General features: G+C 39.7%; 1 protein-coding gene and 1 long non-coding RNA gene across 3 annotated transcripts in view; one reads left to right on the top strand and one right to left on the bottom strand.

Moving 5' to 3' along the window:
- The window catches only part of LOC117820909 (metabotropic glutamate receptor 4-like), a 175,706-nt gene extending 165,249 nt beyond the window's left edge, over nucleotides 1–10,457 (top strand). Inside the window, exons 9-10 of the mRNA XM_034694856.1 lie at nucleotides 4,412–4,658; nucleotides 9,055–10,457. Of these exons, the coding sequence (XP_034550747.1) occupies nucleotides 4,412–4,658; nucleotides 9,055–9,104 (297 nt within the window). The 3' untranslated portion in view covers nucleotides 9,105–10,457. The remainder of the gene's footprint in view (nucleotides 1–4,411; nucleotides 4,659–9,054) is intronic.
- Nucleotides 1–13,290, bottom strand: part of LOC117820910 — a 158,610-nt gene extending 145,320 nt beyond the window's left edge. For both annotated transcript variants that reach the window (XR_004632872.1, XR_004632871.1), the window contains exon 1: nucleotides 13,204–13,290. This is a non-coding gene — a long non-coding RNA (uncharacterized LOC117820910). The remainder of the gene's footprint in view (nucleotides 1–13,203) is intronic.
- Nucleotides 13,291–22,472: the final 9,182 nt, after the last annotated feature.

Consider the following 22,472-nt stretch of genomic DNA (forward strand, 5'->3'; position numbering starts at 1 on the left):
GGGCGGGAGCCATATTGGATATGCTGAACTTAACCTAACTGCTTTCGAGCAGGTGTGAGGGAAAGAGGCGGGCTTTGAGCCCCCTCGCCAACAGCTACAGTGTTCCTGCCTGTCAGACAATTCTGTCATGTCCTTTAATGGGCGAAACTCATAATCTTAGTATCTTCTGAACTGTTGTGTTATAAAAAAACATAGTTTTTCAGACTGAAGCCATTTTTTTAACCAGGCTGTAAACATGTTTATTGATGCTGCAAAAATCGTCCTTTTTGAATGGGTGTGTATGTGGTTTCTGGTGTTTCTGCAGCCAGTCTCAATAGGACGTTCAATGAACTGCAGTTTTTAACACTTCCGCATGGTCTTCATATTTTGAGACCAGAGGTTGCCGCTTGGTTAAAACTCAATTCATTCTATGATAAGTTATTTTCAACAAATCCTTCACAATAAAAGCCCCTGCACATATTATTGTGTTGCTTCCCTTATTATGAAACAGCCACATCAGGAAATCAGACTCCTTAAATAATAGAAATAAATACAATGTCTAACAATCTCCAACAGTTTCACAGTAGAAGTACTTAACACACAGATTCAGTTAGGAGAACTGATGTCACAGCAATGATAAATAACATATATCTCTCAAGCAGTTTCCCATATGCCTTAATATCATGACTCGTCTCTTATAGCTTGACATCACTTTAAGATAATACAAAGACTCCCTTGTTTCTCACATGCATAAAATATTTCTACCTCTTTAGTTGGTTCACAATTCAGCCTATATGGCTGTTTATTGACTCTGTATTAATGAGAATTTGAGAACATGGAGGTGCTTATCAGCCTAAAACAAAAATATATATATATATATATATACACATTTGTTCTGTTTATGAGCAGATCCATACTTGGTAAATGAGATCCAATGAAATGTTTTCATGCTAATAAAATATTCATTATACTAGAACTTATTTTTGAGGTGAAAGCAAAGTATTTCATGGTCTACAATAATCCTCCTCCTTTAAACTTTGTATTCAAATTCCAAAAAAAAAGATGTTACCTGTTTGGAACCAAACCAAATTAAACATAATATCCACAGCTTCATTCTGATCTGACAAAGGTGTTACTAATAATATTAATAACTTTTTTGTATTAAAGTGCCCCAGGTTCTGACAGTGTGGCAGTCAGTCAACATGCAAAGTACCAGGAGTGTGAAACTGGAGCAGCTCCAGACGTCAATCTTTTCAAACTCACACCTCAGCTTTTCCTTCTGTGACATAATGATTTCATGTCCTTTCGTTTACATTCAGAAAAAGCTGATTCTAAATATTTTGGTGCGAGGATTTGGAGGAGCTGTGGAAGTGTGCTAACATGCTTTGCGAGTTGGTAGGGAAAGCTCTGGCAGCTGCTGTCTGGACGAGGGATTTGATGCTTAATGACAAAAAGGAGCCACGCTCCATGCAAGAAACCTCATAATGGCTCAGCTTGCTGTGGTTTTCGGTCCCCAGCCGTGTTCCCTCACGGTGCCGATGGAGCAGATTGGCAATCATATCGGCGTGTCAGGGAGAATTTATGTCACCGGGGCCAATGGAAGTGGACAAGGGTCTCGGCTCTCCTCACAGAGTGACTCCTCTCTGTACTCCAGAGGGGGAGCAATATTGTTCCGAACTAACCCCGGGCCACGTGTAATCTTCTCAGGAGATTACAACACCCCCCCTCCATCACTGAGGAATGCTCATGTTCTGCTTGCACTGTGATGAAATACAATGCCCCCTCACTTTCATTTTGCACTGACATCTTTCTTCCGGAGCTGACATGGCTTTAGGGGGCTTAATTTATGAAGGTCTCTCTATAGTTTTTGTTTGTAAATACATCAACATATGTCTCAGTCACTGCAGCACAAGATAAAGGCCTTTCACAATTTATCTGACGTTATGCTTTAAATTAGGATGTCATTTTAAACACATCATACAATGAGGGCTGGGCGATAAATTGATAACGATAATTATTGAGAAAACATTTTTCTTAATATAAATATAACAAATGTTTGATAAAAATTCGATATAAATAAACCTGAAATTACACCCCCAGACCACTGGAAAGGGAGGGGCGCTGATGAGCCTTAATCGCTAGTTGCCACCTAACATTAGACAGAAGAAGAAGACGGCATTGAACAGCCAATCATGTCACAGGGTGAGAGGTAGGCGGGGCTTAAAGACGTTTGGTGTGGAATGTGAACACAGCTGAAGAAAACTCAAAAACTACTGGCTCAAAGCAGAGTTGTTAGTCTAAAGCTGTGCTGATTCTGCTTTAACTATTAACTTCATCGTTTAATTAAATAAAATTTCGGGATGTGGGTAAAGGAAGTGCATTCACTGCACTGTGAGAAACAACATCACACTGCCAGGAACCCTTAGTAATACCAAAGGGTTGTGCAAAACTCAAAACAATACTCTACTAAACTGATACACAGAATACAATTTGATATTCACCTTATTTTCAGCGGTTGAACGGACTCAGGCAGTTAACTGTTGTGAAGCACTTCTGGTTCCTTACTTCCGGTCCATGGTAAATGCCAGTAGCTTGACTAATTCAAAGCCGGTAGAGCCACAGCAGCTTTTAAGCAGATTTTGGAAATGTTCCCAAGACATCTTGGAGATATTTGTCGAGCCGCACAACAACAAATATTCCAAACTGGATGTCCAGCACAAAACACGGAAGTACGTCATAGCTTTACTTCTGCATTCAAAAATAAGGTGAATATCTTTGTTGTAAATCTAAATAAAATTATGGAAATAACCTCAACCTGAGAAAAAAGAATCTACAAACTAAAACTTCAGAAAAATCTCCTCTTACACAAAAGACCTGCTTCCTGTTATCACCATCAGAAATGATGGAGTTAAGAAGCTTATCAGAAAACTAAACCCAGAAACAAACTAACAAACTGTCTGGTTTCTTCAACTTTCACTCAGGACCAAAAATCTGCCTTTAAATTTAAATGAAATAATGATGACATTTATCGTGATAACATCATTTTCAATATCACCCAGCTCTACATACGACGATGAAATTTCAAACTTCATATATTGAACCATCTCCTTTCATACTTAGTTTTCATGAAGCTGTAAAGACCTGTAATAATTTCTATAGACATCTTGGAACGGAAGATTAATGTTGTACAAGCTCACATACAAACAACATATGTCATCATCATATATTGGGTAACATAATTCATAACAAGCTAATGGCTTACAGCGCTGCAGGCTTTTCCTCCTGACAAACAACTCAGTCATTTGTGATGTCTGTAAGTGTAATGTCAGACTAAACCTCCGGCTGAACTTTATGAACGATGTTGTCCAGCTGTGGTTTCTATGTACACTTTTTCTTGCTCCAGCAATTTTCATTCACAAGGCAAGATCTCTTCTGAAAATAATTTTCAACAGCAGATTACTGAGAAACGATGGGGAAGATATTTGAGTCATGAGATTGGCCTTTTTTTAAAATCTTGAATGATTTTTAACTGTTTAACTTGTCTCCTTTTTTTGATCCATGCAACCTCTGCTCTTCTGTCAATCATTCAATATGCATGTGTCACTGTCAGCTCTGATGTACCTATTCTGTTTTTACTACGCTGACTCATTCCCTACATCAACAAATCAGAGATGGACTGCGTCTGAGTTCTGGGACGATTATCATAAATGAAAAACCACTCGCAGGCCCGTTTAATATGCTGTAGGATGTTTCTCTCTGCACCACAATTGCTGCCTTTAGCGATATATATGCAACCCAGCTGTGAGAAGCAGCTGTCACTGGCTTCAGAAAGCACACAATCAGTATGCTGTTGTCTTCAACCTCTGGGTAAAAAAACATTTATACGCACACTGCATAGACGACCTATCGGGGGGGGGGGCACTTCTATTAGCTGTACATCATAAATAAACAAAGAGAGCGAAGACAGCAGAGCTCAGAGGTGATGAAGCCCACACGTGGAGTAAAAGAATATGAATAATGGAGAATGTATGCAATCACTATGTCTTATCAAGTTGTCATTAAGAGATGCAAAGTTGGTACTTCTCCATAAAAAGCTGTGATTTACATGAGATTACTGAAGTGGTGTCTGCCGTACATGCAGAACTATAAAAGCCTCAGTCTGTTTAAAAAAAGAAATGCTCGGTAATCACATGCTCCAGGAACCATTCTTCTTCCACAGCTTTATTAGAAAATTGGCTCTCAGGATAAAATATGTGAATGAGATTTTCTTTGATGGACTAAATGTGAAATGTGTTGGCTCTAGGTGGTACAGCCGACCTGACAGTGTGCTCAGATTCACCTGAGATTCTAAAGCAAGAACATCGCTGTCCTCAGGTCAGTGCTGCTCTAACAAATGATGGCTTTTTGTCTCTCTCTCTCTTCCATAATACAGATGTACATCCAGACCACAACCCTGACCATTTCTGTAAGCCTCAGTGCATCAGTCTCTCTGGGAATGCTCTACATGCCCAAGGTCTACGTGGTTCTCTTTCACCCTGAGCAGAACGTACCGAAGCGCAAGCGCAGCCTGAAGGCTGTGGTCACCGCAGCCACCATGTCCAACAAGTTCAACCCTAAAGGAGGCCTGAGGCCAAATGGAGAGGCCAAGTCTGAGCTCTGTGAAAGTCTGGAAACACAAGGTTGGTATCATGCCTGACGGAGCAATAACAAAGAGACTGGAAAGAATGAAATATGTTCCGCTGGAGCTCGAGCAGTAGCTGATTTTATGCTAATGTATTGAGCTGTTTCAGTTTAAAGTAATCACAGTAATAGAAAAACACATGTCTACTCTAAAATAATGAACTCCTTTTTATCAGAACATAATTGATTGCAGTGTTATTTTGCACTTCAGCAGTTTGGGAAATTAGCAAGCCTTCTGTGAGTGTACAAGAAATTAGGAAGCCCACTAAAGTGATGCTGTACAGAGGCTCCTTCTGATCCTGAGCCATTTAGATGACATCACTGAACTGTTTGAACTACAAACTAAGGATTTCAAATTAGCTGCAAGCTAGTACAGGATTGGGATTTTTCTATTATTCAAAACTGATATGATATGATTAGTGTAATGATAAATAATAACAATGATGTTTTTGTTTGTTCCAGGTTTACTTTGCAGAGATAATTCAAACGAGAAAGAAGAACTACATTCTTTAAAACCGTATTTGAGAACACAGAACCAAAAATAAAGCACTTCCTTTTTTACTGATTCTCACCTCACTGGGTTTGTGAATCAGGAGGTGTGACAGAGTGCCCACACTATTCTGATTTTGAAAAGGCCGACAGACACGGCTAGCTCAGCGTTAGAAAAGAGTACATTTCAAACACGAACATAAAGTGTGTGAGTAGGCAGTCCCCTGTGTGTGGGCAGTCTTAAATCCAATCAAGCAGCTCAACATGTTCTGATTACTGAAAGTCCTGATTTTGTACCCTGACAGGCTGAACAGTATGGCATGATGTGTATTAGTTATGACAAAGCTGCACCCACACTAGCATTTTTTGCCTTTTTGTGACCATGGAGAGGTTCTATTATATCCTATCACAGAGCCCGTTCACAGGTGCTGATTTTCACCCCCAGGTTTGACCTGTAAATCTAACAACTGCTCTTTGTGCTTATGTGTCAGACTGTGGTGAGGGAGGGGACCCTTGTGAGGGACTTTAGACTCTCAGGTAACCTGATGAGACCATGACTTTGCTTACTTTATAACCTGTGACCACTTCTGTTCATTTCTGCTAATGCTCACCACAACATCCATGCCTGCAGATAATATGCACAAAAGCATCCTGGCTGCCCCTGGCTTAAATACAGCTCCCTCAGTGACTCAAGGCATTAATCACGCCCCCACAAATTCTACCTTGACCAACAGACACAAACTTGGACAGACAATATTGGTGTGTGCTGCTGTAAAATAGCCCATCAGCATAGTAAAGCCTGTTAATGTGTGAAGATGACACCACTCTGCCTGAGTGCAGGAGACAAGCGATAGCCATGTGTCCCCTATAATTTGTTTCCCTGTTGACAAAAGAAGGAATTTGCAGTAATGGGACAACAACAACAATAAGAGTGAACAGAAAAAGACAGATGGGTCTGCCAGCACCAATTCTTTCTGGACCATCTATTCTTTATCTTGGCCTTGCAGCACATAAATATTCAAATAAGGTTCATTTATCAATGCTTCTCTTGGATGAGATGCTTTGGATGAAATGGCGAGAATACCGCCTCCATTCACACACCCCACATGGCACTGACAAATACACAGAAACGTTTACCATTACACGGCTCTCCTCAGCAGCTTTTTTTGCCACCACTTGGGCTTTCAGCTGGCTTCTGATTGGATTCATCCCCTCTGACATATTCAATCAGCCAAGGCTGCTGTCGGCACATTGGCAGATTGGAAGTTTGATTACCACCACCAAGCATGCTCGCCGAGGACAGTTTTATTTGACAAAAGAAAAAAATAGCTAAATTGACACAGACATGTGATATGACACTTGCACAGGGACCTATGTGTGCATAGGAGCATGACCGCACACATACATGGGTACTGTATGTTATGACGGTCGTGTTTGACCAGCAGTTTGAGTTTGTTCGGCTCCCTGTGGTCTGCCCTCAGGTCATCTGTCTTAACTGCTTTACTCACAGCTGATATTACATTTCCTGAAACATGAAAGGAATTTAAAAGAATAATGAGAGCTTTTATTAAACATTGATGACAACACTTGTGGTGCCAAGTCAGATCACATATTGTTTTAATAGCATTTAACATTTCATACGCTAAAAGAAGAAAAACAGATATCAACTCTGACTGCTGCATGCTCTGCTTGGTGCACAGAGAGACTCAGGTCTTTGCATGTGGTAAAAGGTTTGCATTTGAATGGGTGCCATTGCATTTCAGACCACCGGTGTGATCTGATTAGTGGCTCTTTTAAATTCCCTGTAAAACACGATTTAATGACATCATCAGCTGTGAGGAAAACACCCTGACTGAGTCTCTCCTGATTTCATTAATAGTACCTTAAAGCAGGCATTTGATATGACTATGACCCCCACAGAGTCTGATTGCATCTGCATCACTGTATGGACTAATGTGTCATGATAAGTTGTTAAAGTGTCTGCATTAATATCATGTACAATAATCTGTACTCCACTTTCAATTCACAATTCAGGTAGACAATTAATCAGTAACCTTTCAGTGTTGTGAGCAAAATCTACTTAATGTCCTCTGGTTTAGGTCACAGTCAAGCCTGGTTTATGCTTCTGCGTTGACCCTACGCAGCAGTGGCCAACGCAGACGTGAGCACTACATACTTGTGCGCCGATGTGTCCACTTAGCTCTGTAGCGCAATATGCTTAAACACTTGAGGGCAGTGCAGTCTCTATGATAGTTGCTTTGCCTGTTTATAACAATCATTAATAATAATTGTATTTACAGCACTATTCAAAAACCAGGTTACAGAGTGATTTACATGTTTCCTGTCCCGCTACGTTTTCTGCTTGTTTTGTCAAAGCGATTCCCAAGGTGTTCTGTTAATTCAGAGCTGATACATGTTGCTGTTTATCATACAGTGATTATTACATGGAAGATTACATAGGAGACGTCGGAGGAGATCAAATGCAAGGCAGATCTTATTTGGGTAAAACTAGTAAGTTTAATATCTCTGAAAATACAGAGTTCTAAAAAAATTCACCCCCGTTCAGTGTGTGTCGACCAAGCGGCACCCTCCTGTCTCAAAGTATGAAGCCTATGCGGAAGTGTTAAACTGCAATTCATCGAGAATCCGCTTCAGGCTGGCTGCAAAAACACTGGAAACCACATAGACACCAATTCGAAAAAGACGATCTTTGCAGCATTAAAAAACATGTTTACAGCCTGGTTGAAAAAACAGCTTGGCTATACGTAGCTAATTTCTCTATCGGCACACACTGTAAGGGGGTGAATTTTTTTCTAACGCAACAGTTCAGAGGATATTAAGATTACGAGTTTTTGCCCAAATAAGGACATGACTGACTTAACTCCCAGACGAAACACATAGCTGTTGGGTAGGAGGCTCAAACTCAGCCTCTTTACGTCACACGCCTGATTGAGTCCCGCATTTCCAATATGGCTGCCGTAGATGATTGGCTTCAAAACAGCGTTCAAGAACAGATGGGTGACGTCACGGATACGTTGTGCATTATTTATACAGTCTATGGTGTCGACAGATAAATTTGCTACTCAGACCTAAACCGTAGTTAACCAAGCTGTAAACATGTTTATTTCTGATGTAAAAATTTTTAGTTTCTGCAGACAGCCTCAAGCGGACCCTCGATGATGCATGGGCTTCATATTTTAAGACCAAATGTTGCTGTTGGTTACTGCATAAAAAAAGAGCGATGCAGAAGGCGGTGGGTAGGCTGTGGCGTCGTTTCGACTCAGGAGTATAAACCTGGCTTTAGATGGATCATCTTTAGCTTTCTGGGCTTAAACTTATTAATGTGGTGTAATTAAGATGGAGGAGAGCATTTTTGGAGGGGCGTGTCCCAATCTAGTCTGAATGATCAGTTTATTGTAGGTTGCTGATACCAGCAAAAACTGTAGTCATTCATACTACATGATTTAAATCAAGGTTCAGAACATAACCTTTTCTCTGATTTGTTTAAAATGTAAGAAGCTAAATAATTCATTTTATAATAAGCATAAAAAATATGAAATACTGAAAACAGCCCTCAGCAAAAGACCGGTTTGAATATAGTTTTCTAACTTTGCACACTTTCAATCTCAGTCACAGTTAACCATCTTCTGGTTTAACACATTTCAATTTAAATGCAGCCCAGTAATAGAGATATCATCCTTGTAAATGCAGTTTTTAGATTGCAACATCTTGCTTTTATGGTTGGTTCCTCCTGTGCTCATTTAAGGAAGTCAGCCATAAATAGATCCCCCCCATCAATCTGGCCTCCAACATGTGCTACGGATGATTACCGACTCATGCCTATTTGAATCCCACCCATGATGTTTCTTAACCCTTTCCTTCTCTCTCCTACACCTTTGTGTACAGCGCTGGCCTCCAAGCAGACATACATAAGCTACAGTAACCATGCCATCTGAGAAAGAGACAGACTGTGGAAGGAAAGCAACGGCCTGCCTGAGGAGAAGAAGTCACCTGATTCCACAGGATGCTGGGGAAACACTGGAGGACTTTGAAGCAGCTACAGATGAGAGGACTGGGGGTGGAAAGATGGGAATTTGTCACTCCATGAATGAAAGGATGTCATATTTTTCTAGAGAATCAGGTAAAAAGGCTTGAATGCCAAATTTGTGAGAATATGTCAAGATGGAAGGAGATGGGAGATGCGAGGGAGAATGGACAGTTAAATTTCCTCTTCCCACCCTTTCTAAGACACATGAGAGTGCTGGGTAGTGATGTGTTCAGGTGCAGGCTGAGTGAAACAGCTGGAGACTACAGTATGTTTTCCTTCTGAAGTGTATAGCACACAATTTCAGTTCTCTAAGAGGCGCTTGTTGCCTCATTTCAACAAAAACAAAGCAAAAAGTGTTCTGTTTTTGCTCAAGTCAAATGCAGTTGAGAGGCTATAACAGTATAAAACAAAGTCATTATTTTTTGTTACTGGTATTTTGGGTTTGAAAGCTGCAACTGTCCATGCCTTATTACAGTACAGTAAGAATTTCTACAGAAACTAACCATATCTGAAACAAAAACAAAGCAGTGGGTCACCCCAGGTTTTTTAAATCAATGTTTCATAATGGTGATGATGACGATGCCATCATCTAGTGTACAGTCCCAGAGCATGCTTGTGGGAGCATCACGTGTACTGTGCTGTGTCGTCAAACGTCTATGGAATTTGTCATGGTTGTCATTCACAGTGGAGACATCATTTTGGACCATTACCCACTGGGTTACCCTCTGCTGAACAAACCGTAATTTCAAACACTGAAGGAGCAAAACTAAAGACAAATTGCTGTGGAATACATTTTATAGGTTACGCCACACTCCATAAATGTCAGTCAGGACTTGGAGGACTCGTCGATGCATACTTCAAACATCCCTGATTTATTGGCCCTTATTTATCACACCCTTGTTGAAGCACTTGCAAATTTAAATGGTTGGATGACTGTGGGATATTTAAGTAAACATGTTGGTTAAACATCCATATCAGCCCACATAATGTATACATTTGGTCACAATAAAAGCACACAGGCAGTTGGAGTTCCCCCAAGAAATTACACAACCACTTATTCTTATGCTACTTTGTGTTTTTCATATATGTGTATTTCTGTATTTAGATGTAGAAAATTTAAAAGAATAATCTTATTGAAAAAAGCAGTGGAGCTACTATACAGCTTGTTTTTGCAGGAATACAACAACACATCATTCAGTTGTCAGATGTGCTATTTTTAAACCATGATGGTACAGTATGATGGATCAGACAGACAGTATTCAACTGGGATCTCCTGTGATTTGTGGAGGATGTACAAGAATCCTGTGTTCCTCTTAGGAGTGTTTTCCAAAGATGTTTCTTTTTTTCTTTTCTCTTTCTCTGTCTCTCTCTTTTGGGTCATGAAGTTTGTAGCTACAGTGGAAATGATTAATGATAGTTTTAATTGTATTTTTGGAGGAAAATTAGGCTCACACAGATACTCAGCATGAAGACCCATTTGGAAAAGGTGCAGGCTCCCTTTCATCAGACAGCTTAAATGTTCAAAGATAATTAGGTGGATCACGAGCAAAGCATTCCTGCAGGACTGTCTAACTTTTTCTAAATGCTTCATACAACCGTGTCAAAGCTGCAGCTATAGCCTGGATTTTCCTCAGTCCTGAGTACTTTAGTCAGTGTCAACGAACAGTCTCTTGGGTCACCCTTTGGTGTAGATCCCGCAGAGAATAGCGATGACATTTGCAGCAGTTTCAAGCCTCGTTGGAGAATTTGAGGGGGGTTTTGACCTCTACATAGACTGTTAGAATCTCTCTTTAGCTGAGCGATGACAAAAAGCAGTTTAATAGTTAGCTTCTACATCACCCAGCACAGACTTACACATATATGTGTTACGGCCAAATTCCACCAGATCCGTGTCCGGTCTGTCTCTGATCCATCACAGCAACGGATCTGATAGGTTACTATTCTAGTCAATGTGTTAACTCTCACTGGATCTGCTCCGTTGCGTTCCAGCTGCGTCTCTGATCCGGAAGGTCAGAGCCCTCATGATCAGATACACAAGACTTCTACTTTTGCTTGATGACGGAGCACGAAGCATCAATCTGCACTAGGGGCGTAACGATTCTTTTCAACTGCGATTCGATTCATATCACTGTGGTTGCCGATTCGATTAATGGACATATTGGTTCATTTAGAACAATACGATCCGATTCAGTAACTTTTTAGCCAAAAATTCAACCAGTGTGACCAACCAACTGTTGTTGCTGTGATGTTTTATGCCCGAGCCGAGTTTTGGCCTAGTCTCTGACTAAACATGCTGGCAAGGCCTGAGGCTTTTGCAGAGCTGATGTTACCTTGGAACGCTGCAAGAGGTGCCTGGACGGCTGGCATTGTGTGAAATCCCATGGCGCCTTAGTAGGTGGTTGGATAGATTTGTCGTGTTGCCGTGGTACTTTACTTGACCTTTACATATCCTACAAACAGCGAGCAACTTATTTAGAACATCTCCGTGGTTACAAAAGCCAAAGTGTTTCCACACACTGGACTGCAATGGTGGCTTGATAATTTCTTGCTCGCCATCTTCTCCTCTGCCATCTGCCATGCTATGTTTTGTTGTTCCGCTTGCACATGTGGCGATGACGTCACAGGCAGGCAGCCTGAATTGAGTAACGTTTAACGTCTTTATCATCAAAAGTGCCAAAATAATACATCCATATAGAGTCTGCCGTGCTTAAATCCAATGCATTATTTCCTGAAACCGATACATCAATGTAGTAGATTAATCGTTACACCCCTAATCTGCACAATACAGATCGAGCAAGACAGGAAGTCAGGCACCAAAATGAAATGGAAACATCTGGTTAATTTTCAGAATACTCTGTGTTATTGCCAGATTATTTTTTACTTAACTACAACAACAAACCGCCATGATGAGCGGAGCCAGGTCTGGAGTCAACAGATCAGAGGTTTTCAGAATTCAATAAAGACAACATGAATGAGTAGCGGAGGAGGAGAATCCTTGATTCAGTAATTACTGCGGGAAAACCTCGGTCACATGACTCCAGCTGTACGGTTGTCCTGCTCCATGCTGCGTTCCGAAAACGCAACCAGTGAGTCATGACGGATGAGAGAGCACGGAAAAGGACCTGACACGGATCTGGTGAAAGTCCTGTGTTAGGGATGCACAGATACACTGGCTGGGTATCGGTATCAACTGATACTTTCCTCATTGACAAACATCAGCCTATCAGGACATGATATGGATATCCTATCGTATGTTTTTGCCACTGGGAACAAAAATCACATTATATATGAAAAAAGCACAAGAGCTGAATGACAGCCCCATTCATGAAAGTAACTATTCATTATTACTATTTCTTTTCAAATGTTTTGTGTTGCCAATTTAATTTGAACATGACAGAATTCATGTTTTCAAAAAAGGAGCCCTTTGTCAGGCCGTTTAAGTACTGAAAGTTGCTTCATGCTGGGTTTGTGATTGTACTGCAGGCTGAAGAGGCTTTTGAAACATTTGTTTTCTTTTGGTTAAAAAGATGCTTTTATTTTGCATAAGAAGATTAAATTAAAGGCATTTTTTAAAATTATTTCTACCATTGAAGTTCTCCACTCAGAAATAGTGTAATGACGGCCTGAATGACTTTAATGACAACAAAAGAGACGCAACAGCAATTGAGTCATTAAAGAGCATTGGTGTCAGAATCAAAACAGTTTTAACTAAAAACTGAGTGAGTTGAAATGAAAGTTTGTCATCATGTGACTCAGTGAAAGAGCTAGGGGCCAGTTAATACAGTTCATTTAAGAGTTATATTAATGATACCATTGAAATATATATAGGTCCCTTTGTTTTTTGTCTCCCAAGATTTGGTTCTTCCCTGTTTAATTTGACCTCACATGTGCATTGCAGTATCTTGATACTGACCGATTAATCGAGTACCATTCACAATTAATACATCTAAGAAGTATCATATAGCTCATATCAATATAAAGAGTCATGTCCTTCTTGACTCACCCACCAATAATGATGTTCAGGACGCTGCAATCTCTCGTCAGTTGTCATTCTTTCCCCCACAAATCTTCTGCAGGACAGCCTCCATATGCTGCTGGAACACACAGGGTACGTTAGTCTGACAGAGGCTACTCTCATAGTCTGGCAACACTTCCTTCTTGTTTACAATCCTTCGCCAGAAACTGACATAGCTATGTAGTTTTTTTTCCAGTTGAATATCTGATTCCACACATACAGCCACAAAGAGAAAGGGAGAGTCTGCTGAAGTGATGAGCTCTTGCTACCTCCATTAGTGATACAAGTTTTTGATTGTAGATGATCATCGCATGTTTTCTTGCTGACCCAGACAATTGTATGATGACAAAACCTACAGAAAAGTTGCTCTCGGTTCATTAAAGTTGTTCGAAAATTGCTCTGCTCTAAACTTGGCGCTTAGTGTCACAATCTTTAATTGACGACTTTGACATCACAAGTAACCTTGTCACAATGGCTGTGTGTGGGAAACTTGAGTCACGCCTAAGGTGAAAACAGGTCACACAGAGTGACGGAGCTCTAACAGCCAGGTTGTCTTGATATTGTTCTGCTCAAACTAGCCCTTTGTGTTGCAATTTTTGATTGACTACTTGTTTTTGATGTCATGGCCTTGTCACCATGGCTGTGTGCGGGAAACTTGCATGCCCAAAGGCGGGTACACACTACAGCATAATCGGGCTGATCTTTGTCCCGATCTCCCCCTTACGATCAAAGCCAGCAAAGGCCAGATTGTCTGATGTTTGCAGACAACATCGTGTGTGATTTTCCTGTGGTGTGGGGTGTGTTAAGAGTGATTTTGTTCGGTCGGAGCTGCTCAGAAGGCGTCAGAAGGAGAGATCATAAATAATGAACATGTTTAATATTTGCGACTATAAATCCTGTAGTGTGTGGGATGCTCCAAGAGGAGCCGAGCACGCACAGTGTGTAATGTCACGTGTACCGGAGCAAAAGCCAATCAAGAAGAGTTGGACCGAAATTCCATCCACCATTTTTGTTTACACCGAAGTCACGTTTTACTAAGCAAGATTTGGAATATTAAGCGTGAAGAACCTGATACTCTGATGAAGAATCGATTAGTGTGTGGTGTGCTCCGTAGTGCACACCACACACTATAAGATCAGAAGAGAGAGATCTTGTGCGATCTGTCTTTTGTTATCATCAAGTGTGTGGTCTCTAAATGTGTGAAGGTTTGAAGAATCCTGTAATGTGTGCCAGCCATAAGGTGAAAAAAAGGTCACGGATAGATAGACTGACGGAGCTCTAACAGCCAGGTTTTGGGAATTTGTTCTGCTCTAAACTACCGCTTATTGTCGCAATATTTAATGAACTACTTTGACGTTACAGCCTTTTCAACCATGGCTTTGTCAGGGAAACTTGAGCCATGCCTAATTTTAAAGTTAGGTATAAGGACATGATTTTCACAAAGACATTTTTTTCTTAACATTACGCCCATGATATTCCACATTTTACAGTTGAGTATATTTTAATTGACAGATTCCATGATTTTGTTCGTTTTTTTCGCATCTTGGGAATCATAGGGCCTGAAACTTCAACGTTGTTCTGTGTATGAAGATTGTGAAAATAGTCCGCAGTCATTATGACAGCATATGGTACCTCAGGTGTGTGTCTACGTCTATTTTTTTCTGCCACTTCAGGTCTCAGTATTTAGTAAAACTGCATCTTCTCTCTAGGGTTGGTTAATTGATTTTCACAACATTATTTACAGACTCAAATTTGTGGATTACAATGGGGAATGTATACTGTGGGTGCTGGATAAATAAGGGCCAGTGCCTTCATTCTGTGCCTCTTCCATTAAACTACATCTGCCATCTTTCCCATGGATTCTCGGTGTTGTTTGTGTGCACTCGCTCTGTTCAAAGTGTGGACTCTGTATACAATTTATATTAGATTATGTGAACTCCATTTCTGTATCGGGTCACACTGAAGTATTTCTCCATGAACAGTCAACTCTGGAATTTGTCTCATTTAATGTTCTCCTCAGAAATGCAAAAATATGTATGTTGCATGTCAAAATTCATAAATCATGTGAACAATCGGAGAGGAATTTGTCCAGAAGGAAAACTACTGCAGAGAATTATAAATAGCTGATATTTTGGTTTACACAATGATTCTCTCAGCTTCAACAGAAGTCTAAGGTGTTGCAGCATATGTTGTTTTTCTCATCATTTGATAAAGTATTGTTTGTGGGATTGTTTGTGTTTGTGAATATGATAATTTCCTTTTTTTTGACACAGGCCCCTCCTTTTATTTTTCTAAAACACTTTGTCTGTGTTAAAAAATAGAATATGTAGGTGATGACTCAAATTAAATGGCAAGTTAATGTACGTTATAAAAATGGATTGATCATGTCTGCTTTATGTACTGAATTATTTAAAAAAGAAATATAAAAAGAATTACAGTGCCTGGATATTTATGAATTATATGAAGAAAAAAAATGTGTAGAGCATGTTCATTTTTGTACAAGATATTTCTAATAAAAGACTGTTTTGCTAAAAAAAAATGTGACAGTGATTCATTTGCAAGTCATAACAAAACTAGAAAATATACCACGTTGTCTGTCACACTCCATTAGCTCATCCTGTACTGACTCTCTGGCTGCTGACGATATTATAATGCATATAACATTATTATTATTATTATTATTATTTAGGTTCACAACTAAACAACCGGGACACATTCACTGCACTGTGGGAACAATAACACTCTGCTTGTAACCCATAGTAATCTTATGGGGAGAGCACAACTCAAAATTATACTCTATAAATTGATACACAGTACACAATTTGATATATAGTTGTAGTAAATTTAGACCAAATTATGGAAATAACCTCATCTGAGAAAAAATAAGAATCTACAAACTAAAACTTTACAAAAATCTCTTTTTACACAAAGACCTGCTTCCTATTAGCACCATCAGAAATGATGGATTAAAGAAGCTTATCTGAAAACTAAATCCAGATACAAACTAACAAACTGTCTGGTTTCTTCAACTTTCCCTCAAGACCAAAAATCTGCATTTCAATTTAAATCAAATAATGATTCGATATTTATCGTGATAATTATTGATAGACTGATATGAAATATTTTATCGCAATATCATCATTTCACCCAGCACCAACTGCACCTTGCATCCAGGTTGCATTATTTTTAAGCACGTGCACAGCCAAAGCACCAAACCAACACTTGGGATGTTTGCATGCATTCAAAGCACGTAGTTACAGCAAGCATATCTCCAGCCTTACTGGCACTGCAGCATAGTTCAAAATTCTAGTATCATGAAACGTCTGCAGTATATACTCTAAGTGTCGAAGAAAGGCTCTTTATGGCGTGATGAAATGGTAAATTGAGGTTTTGTCAATGCACCTGCATACTTCTGGTGCATGCATGGTGTATAAATATAGTAGAGTCATATTCAGATCACACACAACTTCTCATATTGGGATGCCTCGGAGCAAAGGCTTGTGCATCCCATGAAAGAATCAGGCTTTTCCATCTCGTCCTCTCCACCGCAGAATCATAAACTTGTGATCTGTCAGGAGGCTGAATATAATGGATTCCACCTTCAGTCAAAGACAATAAATTCAAAGTAACATATAGAAAATGCCATGGCCAAGACTGAGTTGTGACCTATTCTTGAATATGCGCCTGGGCCTTTAAAAGAACCATCTACGCAGACACTGGAATACAAGTCAAATACTGCACAAAACTACAACGTTGGATGTGTATCATCGTGAGTTCCACAAGTACTCAGAGGAGCTAAAGCCTCAATCCTGGTTTAATGGTGGATCAATATGGTCAGCTACACCTGCAGTAGCCTTGAACAAATTGAGAAAATATCATGCTATCTATAAAAGCCGACAGAATTATGAGCCACTCTAAATGAAAAGCAGAGCCACTGAAACTATCTGTGTAGTGGATTTACTGCAGCGGTAAAATTGCGACCTGGGTGATCACTGATAAGGCACAATCATTAGCCTTGTGTTGCTAAGTGAATCCCCTGCTCGGCACTATTAGCAACACAGCAATATATACACAATCCTGTAGTCTGTTTTTCTCCGTGATGCATAGGAGACTGCTCCGGTAGGAAATGTGCATTTTTCAAGATCTAATAAAGACTCTCCTCCATGCTGCTAAGTTCCCTGACTACTGCAAAGCAATTCTGGGTGTTAATGGAAAAACAGGTTTCTGAAACTCAGGCCTGCTGTTGTGTGGGTCTGTAAGAGCAAAAGTCTTAATTTTCAAACCCTCTTTTTTTTTGCTGGGGAATATATTGTCCTGACTCATATGGACACGAGAGAAATGAAAACAGAAACTTGGAGTGAAGTAAGCCTTAATCCACATTGCACTTGGTCACTTGGCTTCTTATCAGAGGTATCAGCCAGATCTTATTTAAGTCTAAGAAATAAGGGCCAGTTTCAGATAGAACATTGAAAATGGTCTGCTGTATTTTACCAAGGCGTTAATGTGTAATGGGACTGGATCCCAATGCAACTGGAGGTGTTCGTGCTTTAAAATATTCATGAAGTTTTAAACCTAGAGCTCTATTTTACATGGTTTCAGGACTCAATAAATCATAGCCATTGAAGGTTTTTGAATTGTTCATGTAATAATAATTAATAATCATAATTCATTTTATTTATAGGCACCTTTCTTGACACTCAAGGTCACCTTACAACATAGCAATAATAAAAGCAACACTCAACAGTAAATAAATACATAAATACATTAGAATGAAGATACAAGACTAGAAAAATGAAAGGGGAGGGGAAGTCTTTCCAGTCCCAAAGAGACAGATTAGAGTGAGTATGCTTGGCAGAAAAGGTGAGTTTTGAGGCGGTCTTTGAAGGTGGTGGGAGAGGTGGAATTTTGTATGTCCTGGGGGAGAGAGTTCCAGAGGCGGGGGGGGGGCGAGCAGCTGAAGGCTCTCGACCCCATGGTGGTCAAGGGTGAGTTGGATGGAAGAGGAGGACCTGAGACTAGGGGTGGGTATTTTTTGTTTGGAGGAGGTAAATGAGGTACTGAGGGTCTAGGTTGTTGATGGCCTTGTAGGTGAGGAACAGAGTCTTGAAAATGATGTGGTATTTAATGGGAAACCAGTGGAGTTGGAGTTTTGAACCAGTTGAAGGTTTATGGATGGATTTGTCTGGTAAACCAAAAAGAAGGGAGTTGCAGTAATCTAGGCGGGAGGTGACCAGGGTGTGAACCAGAATGGATGTACTGTTGGGGGAGAGAGATGGACGCAGGCGAGAGATGTTACGGAGATGGAAGTATGCTGTCAACCTTATCATCAGGCAGCTATATAAAAAGAAATAAAGTGGCTTTAATTTATTCATTTGGAGCAACTGTGCCTGCTCAAAGTACTTCACTTTACAGTAATTGTTTCTTCCACTGACAAGTTGTTATTTACAGAGTCTCAAAACTCTTGCAAAGGATCCACACAGAGATATACTTACATTTCTAGAATTGTCTTCATTTAGCACCTCACTTCTCTGTACATTTCAAAAGTGGACTTAGCTTTAGGATTGCTTGAACTTCTTCTGTTTCTGGTTCAACATACATTGTTCCAACCTTTTACAATTTTTTACTCTTATATTGTTTGTCTGTTTTATAAGTTTACATGCTTTTAAGGTTTATTTGTATGCTTCATTTTTGCTTTGCATTTCTAGTTGTTTTTTTGCCCATTGTGAAGCAATTAGAATGAAAAGGTTAAGTTACTTGTTGAAAAGTGCTATATAATAGAGTATTATTATTATCATTATTATTATTATTATTATTAGTCTAATTATTATTGGATTATTATTATTTTCATTATTATTATCATTTCCATTATTAGTAATATTATTGTATTATTATTTTCATTGTTGTTATTATAATTATTATTTACATAATTCATTATAATCATAAGAATAATTATTATTATTTTCACCGTTCTAATTAATTGCATCATTATCATTATTATTATTATCATTATTATTATTATTATTATTATTATTATTATTATTATTATTATTATTATTATTATTATTATTGTTATTATTATTATTATTATTATTATTTTTTCATCATTATTATTTACATTATTATTGTCATTATTATTATTTTTTAAATTATCAATTCATCTTAACTCACAAACCTGTAGTTGTCCTCCTCATAAATGTTCTGTGCCTGCAGGGATTTATTTTGTACTGTGCCATGTGTGACCACCATCATTGGTATAGCCCACTGTCATATATGTCACGGTCACGGATGAATAGTTCCACCGCAGAAAAATACCCAGGGCAGGAAACTGATTTACTTGTCAAGCAGGTACAGACTCACTGTGACTGCAGGGAGGTCCCTAAGGGGCTGCTGTTGCACACTGAGCATATAAATATAGCACTTAGCTCTTCCCGATGCTGTCTGCACGCTGTCAGATAATCACGTGCCATCGGAGACATACACTAAATCTGTCAGGACCTGGTTTGAGATCATTTGTCAGTCAGGATAAATTAAGCGATCACCAGTTGATTGCCATGATCACTCGATGTGGTTGGAGAAGACATCGGGGACAAACGGAGTTAATTAAGACGGTGGATTGCTAAAGCCCTCTGCCGACAGACATGACAGAGAGAGACGTTAACTGATTACTGTGTTCAAACTCCATAGTACATAAATATCAATCGAAGCAGTCCTACTTGTACAATGATAAATATCAGAACAGAACAGCTGAATTATTATTATTTTTTAATATCTTTGGGCTTTTTTTGCCTTTATTGATGGGACAGCTGAAGAAAGACAGGAAACGTGGAGAGTAGAGAGTGGGGATGACATGCAGTGGGTGGTCACGGCTTGGAGTCAAACCGGCAACCTCTGCGACGAGGACTATAGTTTTTGCATGTAGGGCGCTTGGACCGCTAGGCCACCAGCACCCCAGCTGAATTAATTCTAATTCTTTTTATAACATTAGTTGGTAATTAAAGGATTTTAGGGGCACTATGAGGAACACAACCAAAGAGTAGCCAGCAGAGAAGAGCAGAAATAGTCATAGAATAGAAAGATGGAATGATGTGCAGCTTGGCTTCCTTAACTAGATTGCACCAGCATGGTATACTTAGTCTCCTCAGCCACAAAGTCACCCGGTTAATATGCAAAAAAAAAAAAAACAGCACAACTTAAACATTTCTGTTGTCAAAGACACTTAGGCACTAATGTTTTCTTGGCTCACTCTTTGGCAGAGAAATTCAAAAAACAGAGGAAACAGAGGCCTTCTATAAGGTGTAATATCAGGTTTTGTTTAGACTTCCTGATGAACAAGAAAGGGTGAAGAAAAGCAACTTGTGAAATGGAAGTCACACGTGCACAAACAACCTTTCAAAGTTGTTACACGTGACTTCTTGTTTCTATCCAGCCTAGAGGGTGTCCTGTCTTTGCCAGGAAAGGCACTTATCCTTCCATCATGGCCTTTTTCTTTTTATCTTCGTACTAAAGGAGTCTCATCTTTGGTTTGACTTTGAAGGATTAATCAGTTTATATTGACGGTGGCTGTTTGTGCTGCAAAGATAAACCAAATATTTTAATAGTGGTCAATCAATCTAGAATCTGAACGCTAGTTATCACTCAACTATCCCATTTCTACTCACTGTACTATCCATCCATCCATTTTCTTCCGCTTATCCGGGGTCAGGATAAGCCCCCGCGGAGGTAGCAGTCCTAGCAAATTGACCCAGACATCCCTCTCCCCAGCAACACTTTCCAGCTCCTCCTGGGGAATCCCAAGGCGATCCATGCCAGGCGAGAGATATAATCCCTCCTCTGAGTTCTGGGTCAACCCTGGGGCCTTCTTCCAGTTGGACGTGCCCGGTACACCTCTAAAGGGAGGCATCCGGGAGGCATCCTTATCAGATGCCCAAACACTCTCAGCTGACTCCTTTCGACGCGAAGGAGCTGCGGCTCTACTCCCGAGATACTTACTCGACCACTTGGGGCAAAGTCTCGCTTCCCACCGAGAGAGGGCAATCAACCGTTTCCGGCAGAGAACCACGGCCTCAGACTTTCTGTAACTTTAAGACAAAACATGTGCCAAGAAAGAAGGGATACAGGGATGAGTTGATGAAAAGGATTATTAAGACTTTTTTCATTGTAGGTCTTTTTTCACTACAATAATGAACGTATTAGGAATATAAAGTCATTAATATTGTTAGAATTACACACCAGCCACTGCTGAATTGTTATCCTCTGTTATTACCCCATCATCTATAACACGAAGCAATGAGAGTCTGAACTGGATTCTGCTTTTAAACTTCTTCTGCATGATTTATCATCCCAGGATGCACTGCTCAAGACAATTTTCAAACAAATTACCAAGAAAATGCAGCATCTCTTCAACAGTACCCAATTTAATGTAATACTACCCCATCCACATCCCCATTGGGCAAATTAATAAGTACTGTTCATGATATCATTTGGGGAATATAAGCTGAAAATAAAAAGGTTTTTCTCAAGTGAAATATCACTTTAATATTTCCGCTCTGCTGCTCTCACAAGAGAGGCTTTTCTCTTCCATCCTCAGGAGGAAAGACTTAATGTTGTACACACTACTTTACAAATAAGGTTAAAAACCATCCCTTTGTCTCTTGGTGGTCAAACACTGCACGGTCGTCCATTTTTCCTCACTCTCAGATTGTCCCAGCAGCTGTATGCAGTGTTTCATTAATCTTCACTCCATGAACATGTGTCCCACTCTGTGTGACGGATGCTCCAACTGTCAATTGATGCCTGTATTAGAAAGGGTTTACAATGAGTGATGGAGCGAGAAGGCTGCGAAGCCCTGATGAAAAAGAGAACGAATGTAGGCCAGTTAAGGCGGCTCGTTTCTATACGGCTGTATTTATACATAATGTAAATAATGTATAATGTGAGCGTTTGCTGAATGGGGGGAAATAGCTCTCCTGTATATTCTTAAACATATCTGTTAAATGAACTGTTTCATTTGAGTTTGTGCTGAGGTATCTTTTATGAAACGCTTCCTTCACACTGCATGTATTTTACTTCACTGGCTATTTGAAATTACTCTCAAGAAAGGGGAATAAAACACAAGACTGCAGAAGGGGAAATTACTTGTGTAGAACAATAAATCATATTGACAACTTGTACGCTGTGTTGTGGCCCATTACAGCGAGCCTGTAGCAGGAGTTTAACTTGGACCTCCCTTGACTAGTCACAAAAATGTAGTAATCACTATGA

This window comes from Notolabrus celidotus, chromosome 11, assembly GCF_009762535.1.
Source record: "Notolabrus celidotus isolate fNotCel1 chromosome 11, fNotCel1.pri, whole genome shotgun sequence".
Classification (NCBI taxonomy): Eukaryota; Metazoa; Chordata; class Actinopteri; order Labriformes; family Labridae; genus Notolabrus; species Notolabrus celidotus.